This window comes from Polistes canadensis, unplaced genomic scaffold (assembly GCF_001313835.1).
Source record: "Polistes canadensis isolate GaletaPanama2010 unplaced genomic scaffold, ASM131383v1 scaffold_231, whole genome shotgun sequence".
NCBI classification, from domain to species: Eukaryota; Metazoa; Arthropoda; class Insecta; order Hymenoptera; family Vespidae; genus Polistes; species Polistes canadensis.
In genome coordinates this window covers 94,559-101,574 of record NW_014569778.1, presented here as the reverse complement: position 1 = coordinate 101,574, position 7,016 = coordinate 94,559, and the positions used below count along the sequence as shown (strand labels likewise).

The 7,016-nt window shown below is 29.6% G+C and overlaps 2 protein-coding genes across 2 annotated transcripts in view; one reads left to right on the top strand and one right to left on the bottom strand.

Annotated features, from left to right (window-relative positions):
• LOC106790341 (probable ATP-dependent RNA helicase DDX31) overlaps positions 1 to 3,022 on the bottom strand; it is a 14,382-nt gene extending 11,360 nt beyond the window's left edge. Inside the window, exons 1-6 of the mRNA XM_014755155.1 lie at positions 2,805 to 3,022; positions 1,870 to 2,733; positions 1,519 to 1,785; positions 1,202 to 1,422; positions 503 to 1,121; positions 180 to 410 (exon numbers count right to left, since the gene is read on the bottom strand). Of these exons, the coding sequence (XP_014610641.1) occupies positions 180 to 410; positions 503 to 1,121; positions 1,202 to 1,422; positions 1,519 to 1,785; positions 1,870 to 2,733; positions 2,805 to 2,873 (2,271 nt within the window). The 5' untranslated portion in view covers positions 2,874 to 3,022. The remainder of the gene's footprint in view (positions 1 to 179; positions 411 to 502; positions 1,122 to 1,201; positions 1,423 to 1,518; positions 1,786 to 1,869; positions 2,734 to 2,804) is intronic.
• A 209-nt stretch (positions 3,023 to 3,231) lies between these two features.
• Positions 3,232 to 5,684, top strand: LOC106790338. Its single transcript, XM_014755151.1, has 5 exons — positions 3,232 to 3,881; positions 4,029 to 4,176; positions 4,282 to 4,373; positions 4,569 to 4,719; positions 4,797 to 5,684. The coding sequence occupies exons 1-5, from the start codon at positions 3,816 to 3,818 to the stop codon at positions 5,015 to 5,017; spliced, it is 678 nt and encodes a 225-aa protein (XP_014610637.1). The 5' UTR covers positions 3,232 to 3,815; the 3' UTR covers positions 5,018 to 5,684.
• Positions 5,685 to 7,016: the final 1,332 nt, after the last annotated feature.

Below are 7,016 nucleotides of genomic sequence, written 5' to 3'. Positions count from 1 at the left end.
TACCGAAAAACTAATTATAATGGACTTGCAAAATAAATGTTTCTTTTTTCTTTTGAAGTATTAATATGTATGACATATTAAAATAAGAAATATATATATTTAAACGATAGTTTGTTCATTTTTAATTGATATTGAATAAAAATTAATAAATAAAATGAAGAATATTACATATAACTTACCGTGCATAGTAGAACACTGCTATTTGCTAGTCTAAAGTTTTTAAAAACTTCCGTCCTTTCCTTTTGACTCATGCTACCGTGTAATTTTAAAAATTCTACATCTACAAGAGGGTCGGATTCTTCGTCTTCCTCATCAGTCGATTTAGTTAATATAACTGATAAAATTTCAGTATAATAATCTACCATGTCTTGCGTCGCCATGAAAATTAACATTTTACTGTGCCCAGATTGCTATCAAATAATACAAGGAATATTGTAAAAGATTATGATTATGACAAAATTTATTAATATAAATTATTATTTGTATGTAATATTTTGTTTACCTTGCATCTATCGACAATGTAAGCACTCAAAGTGACCATTCGCAATTTCGGTGGAGTTACTACATAACTTTGACGCACGCTTTGAGGGACTGCATAGTCTTCATTAATCTGATCTTCATCTCCACCAAATGTTACTAGATTTTCTTTCGCTGCATCAACAAATACTGGATTATGCATAGCTAATCCAGCTAATTTTTCCACTGCTTGAGTTAATGTTGCGGATAAAAGAATTGTTTGTCTTTTTGGCAGAGTTTGCATGAGATCTTTAGATGCTTTTAAATTTTCTTCTTTTTCTTCTATAGGTTTTATACAAGATTTTTTCTCTTTTTTTTTCTTTATCTTTACAGGAAAATCATCTTCTTCAGACTCACTTTCACTGTTCGAGTGATATGCTTGTCTAGTTAAATCTTTTATATTATCTTTATCATTATTTGTATTATTTTCAAACTTTGATGTCTCCTCATTATCATTAGAACTTTGTTCTTTTTTATTATTTTCTTCTGGAAGAGTTGTTTCTTCATCTGTGAAAACTTTTCTACTATTTTGTTTTAACATTTCCATAGGATTATAATTTGAATTATCTGATGTAATATTAGTTCCTTTAAGAGCGTCGACTATGCTAAAAATATAATTTGAAGATATAAATATTCTAAGAATTTTATAATCTATATAAAATGATTTCATAAGATAATATTTTACCCTGCAATATCTTTCTCGTATCCGGCATCTAACATTCTATCAGCTTCATCCAATACAAAATGTTTAACATCAACTAATTTTAAAGCTTCTGTATGTCTAATATGATCTAATAATCTACCAGGAGTACCGACTAAAATATTACAACCTTTCCTTAATCTAGCTTTTTCTGCTTTTCTTTTTTCTCCACCAACTAAATAACCTGGCACAATCCATGTAAATGGCTGTGATAATAGAGCAAACAATAAAGATAAACATTTTGAAATGAATACAAAAGGTATACTTCTATCTTTGATAAATGAACTTATATTAATACTTACTTTTCTTAATTTCAAAAAGCACTCATAAGTTTGTAAAGCTAATTCTCTTGTAGGTACAACGACTAATGCGCTTAAACCACTACTCCTTGTTAATTTGGGTCTTATTTTATGTAAGCATTCAATAATTGGTATAGCATATGCTAATGTTTTCCCTGATCCAGTTTGAGATCTGATTAAAACATCTTTCCCAGAAAATATTTGAGGAATCGCCATTTGTTGAACAGTAGTCATTTTAGTAATGTTCATATTTTGTTCTAAATTTGATACCTTAATATAAAAGTAATAGATATAATATATATTCAATTATAATATTAAATTGAAATACTTTATTCTATCAACATTACTACTAACCATAAAAGGATGTACGTCGAGATCCGAAAAATTAATTTTTGTGAAAACTGTTTCACTAATCGGTTTTACAAGTCTCTGTCCAATATTTGGAACTTCTGGATTATTTTTAAATAAAGAAGAGCTTTTCCCAGTTTGATTCTTATAACTTTGATAAGTTTTATTGGAAGATTCATTTTTTTCTCCTTTATGATCTATAATACCCTTAAATTGATTCTTTTTCCTACTGTTTAAATTTGTATCTAACTTCCTTGATTGCTTTATCCGATCAAATTTTTTAGGAAACTGTTCTATAGTAGATTTCTCATGCGCTGTCTGAGTCATATCATTGTCATCTGTTTTAACATTTAAAGTTACATCTGACAAATCTGATTCTATATTCTTTTTTGTTACCTGATTGGAAAATATTTCAGATAAAGACTTTTTTGAACTAGCTTCGCTTACATTTCTTTTCTTTGCGATGACTGTTTTATTAAGTGATTTTTTGGGAACTTTAACAAACGATATGACTGGCTCATTAGAAGCATTATTTGTCTCCGTTACAATCTTAGCAGAATCTGTACTCTGTGTATTTGTAGCGGAAGGTATTTTATCTAATTTATTTGTTGCAGTTGTAAGCGCATTGCTTTTATTTTTTAACTTAAACTGAGAATTAGATAATTTTTGTGTATTCTGAGAATTATTGATACTATTACTTTGTTGTAATTTCTTGGCAACTATAGTTGCCAATGCTTTTTGTTTAACTCTTTTAATTCCTCCACTTTGATTAGACAAAATATTGTTCGATTCACTGCTCGTTTTACTTTCTTTTTTACCTACCGATTCTTTCGTCAATCTTTTAACAAAGTTTTTAGGTTTCTTCTTTTTCTAAATACATACATGTTTCTTTAATAAACCTCAACGCAAACATAACTTAAGTTTAATTAAAAATTACTTACATTTTTAGGTAAACCAACTCCAGGATCTGTTGAGATGTTTAAACAAATATCCATTTCTTGTACGGTCATTGTTCGATATTATACAACAAAAAAGAGTAGACAATTGAATAAAAGCACATTAAAATACACTTAAAAAAAGACATAAGAATGCACGTCAAAAACAAACACGAGGCTACATAACCTTTTCTATCTAACGCGTTTGGTAGTCACGTGTTACGGACAAGTACACTGCAAGCAGAACGACGATACGCGTAATGCGCATGCGTGAAAACATTTACGAGTTCGATACTATCGAACGTAGCATATCGCATTTTATTTTCTCCAATCAAATTTTTCCTTTATCACGATTTTGATCTTTGCAACGTCGTAACATAATTATGTATATTCACGATTAATTACGCAATTGCGTAGCGGTGTTATCTCTTAATGGAACAAACTGCTTCGACGTTGTTTGTGCTAATATAATACATTACGATCGATTAGTATAAATTCAATAGTTAAGAGTATAAGACAATAATAGAAAATGACACGTTCGACCATTCGCGCCTTTAAATATTAGCGGAACACTTCTATTGGTCTTTCATCGTTATATTTGAATATCAACAAGTAGTTTATTTTTTTTTTTTAAATCTTTAGATATAAAATTAAGTGCATGGAATAACAAATGAGTGATGTGACGTGAAGATATAAATAACGAATAAATATTCACACAAAAAAAAATTGTCACGACAGAGAAAAAAAGAAGAGAGAGAGAGAGAGCACATATGCAAGTGTTTTGTGAGCGTACGATAGACATACATAGATAGTAAATGATCGTTGTATTGTAGTTAATAACGTATGTTTACCTCAGACCATGTGTGTTTACATTTTTTCTTTTTTCACCAACAATCGAACAAGTGTCGCTTCTGATCGACACAACGAAAGGATAAATCAACTGTGAAACGCGTTTAATGAAAAGTTGCTTGATATTAAACTGTTCGTTTCATCGATCAATTAAAAATCATTTCTATCATGTGGAATTCGTTGTGTTGTATGGGATTAACTATAGCGTCGAGAATGATCAGCACTTATACATTGGTAAGTTAATATTATACTTTGTGTTTTATACCAAAAAAAATCATCAATTTTTCCAATTGTTTTTTTTCCTTATCTATACAATCGATTATTGAACGTTATTGAATATAAAGATAAATAGATTGTAACATTTTGTTCTGTTTTTTTTAGGCATTCTCGATACTTCTAATAAATGTTTTTACGAGTCAACTATTAATAAAAGTTCCCGAAAGTGATTTCTTTAAAACTCTCGAATCCTGGGCTCCCCTTGGCTTGAGTTGGACATCTATCTTCAAACATATTCAATTAAATGATTCATGTAAGTAGTAATTATTAAATGATCACAAAACGATTATATTATAACTAATATATATATATATATATATATATATATCAATATTATTATAAAAATAAATGTTCACAGGTGAAATAATCGTCATTGCTTGTTCTACTATAATCGTATACAGCTTGTTGTTTTTTTTTTCAAGCGCGTATCTTGCTTACGGAACTACCGTGGTGAGTAGTAGTATTAGAAAAAACAAAATTAACAATAAAGAGAAACCTTGGATGACGACGCGTGTATAGGATCGATCAAATACATAGTGTAACTTCTTTATAACTCGATAAAGTATTTTTGGCACGTATCGACCTTCACGACCTCGTCTAAACTCCGCTAACGATCTTGCTAAACTTCCGCGTATATATTTACAGAGAGAATCTAAGTATGCCGGACCATGGTTATATTTCCAAATGATTAACATAATAGATCAGACAATATTTCTGAGTATCCAATTGTTGGAAGAAGGTTACGATATATTTAAAAAATTCACGCTATACGTAATATTTTGTTGCATTTATCTGAGTAAGTAATTATACAATTATGTATATATAATAATAATACGGTTAATCGTGTATATAAATAAATTCATTAATTGTTAGTAATCAATATATACTTCTGGATGATCGTGGATGGTGCTCGTAAAGAATGGTCAATACCAATTGAAAATCCAGTCCCACAAACATCCGAAAATCTTATTACCAACCAAGTTCCAGCTAAATCACCGTCTTACGTATCGACGAATCTTATGGTTAATCAACAACCGATGCCTGAACAATCTAACGATTTACCATCTTACGATTCTTTGAACAACGCGACATGAAACTAATACAATTATTTATTATTATTCATTGTTCATCAACAACGAATTATTCAAATACTTTTGTTACCTCGTATCGATATCATATGCCTGGAGAAAAATAAGGAACAGACTGCGTTTAGTTTTTTTTTTTACATTATTAGAATCATTTTTTTTACGTTATTAGAAACGATTAGGAAAACAAGTTACATTTTTTCGTTTTTTTTTTTAATTTCAAAAAGCAATTCTTTTTTCCGTTGGTTTTATTTCAAGCACCGGACACGTGCCCCATAAAATTTTCACAAAAATCTCACAAGCAATTTAATATAATTTATTTGCATTATTTCTCTCGAGTTAATCATTTTATAATATAGTTGAGTAATATATATATATATACTATTCGTTTACGTAAAAATATACATTTCAATATGAAATATATTTGATCAATAACCAAGACATTTTTATTAGCAAACAACTAACGTATTACCATTTTTCTATTTTCCCTAGCAATTTACGATACTTTCTTGTAGAATTTTTTAAAGTTAATAACGCGTAATAATCATTGATGATATTTTTCTTTTCGTTCAATGGAACTATCGTATTTCTCTTTCTTTCTTTATATATATATTTCGTTTTCTCCTACGCAGAATAGATATCCTTCTTACAAATAGAAAGGCAAGAAAAAAAAAAAGAAAAATGTATAATAATACGAGAAAAACGATAAATCAGTTGAAAGATGTGACTAATAGAGTGTATCAAACGGAACAGTCCCTCGACCTTAAAAGAGAGAAGGAAACAGGGTAGGGAAGGGAAAGAAAGAAAAAGAAAAAGATAGAGTGAACATTTCTGTGCATAGAGAAATATGAAAAATGGATCTCGCTTTACGTCGAAATACTTTTAAACTTAGCCGATTGAAATCTCACGCAAGCATATTCGAAGTCATAGTAAGTGAGGGAACTGATGGGAATACGCGTGTATCTCGTATAAAAAAAAATAAGGGCCAAAATTTTGTCAACTTTTCGCAGTATACACATGTATATATATATAATACTTAGGAATATAGGTATTAGGGTATATATCTTGTATAATAAAAAATAAAAGGGCCAAAATTTTGTCAACTTTTCGCAGTATACACATGTATATATATATAATACTTAGGAATATAGGTATTAGGGTATATATCTTGTATAATAAAAAATAAAAGGGCCAAAATTTTGTCAACTTTTTTCTTATATACTTATAAATGTGATAGGGATAATAATAGTCAACGGGAAAAAAGGTTTTTATTTCGATTAATGTTAAACGTGCACTTTCGTTTACTTTGTTATTTTGATTATGCATATAGATATTATTATTATTGATGTATATAAGAATTAGATAAAAGTGATTTTCGAATTTATCGTAAGAAAAAAGTCAATGGAGTACCTATCTATATATATATATATGGGAAGGGTGAAGGTATGTATTCTGATTGGTCGAGCTTAGTCCTGCTTTTAAAAAGAACTGAGCGAGTCAATTTGTAGACTGTCAGAAAGTTTTAAAACACTAGTTGACAGGCGACGGTTCAGGACCCTTATGTACTACTTCCCCTTTCTATAAGAGACTCCTGAAGGATTCTACCACCACCATAACCATCACCATCACCATCACAACCACCACTACCATCATCACTACTACCACCACCATCTGTAGACTCTTCTCCTCCTCCTCCTTAGTTCCGTCTCGAAAAGCTACGATATTCCCCAACCCCCGTGTCGCAGGGATCGATGGATTGTAAAATAAAACTAACTTGGCTTTTTCGTGGATCGAAACCCGGAATACATACTCAGCAAAATCTCATTCTCGCGTGACTCTTTTTTATTTTCGTCTAACATTTTCGGACAGGAGCGTAAAAAGTGTCTAACACGATTACAACAATATTTCGAATGTGTATTTATTGATCATTTAAAATATAAAATATATATTTGTAATTAATTTATAAAAATATATATATATATATACATATATATTTATATTACATTAT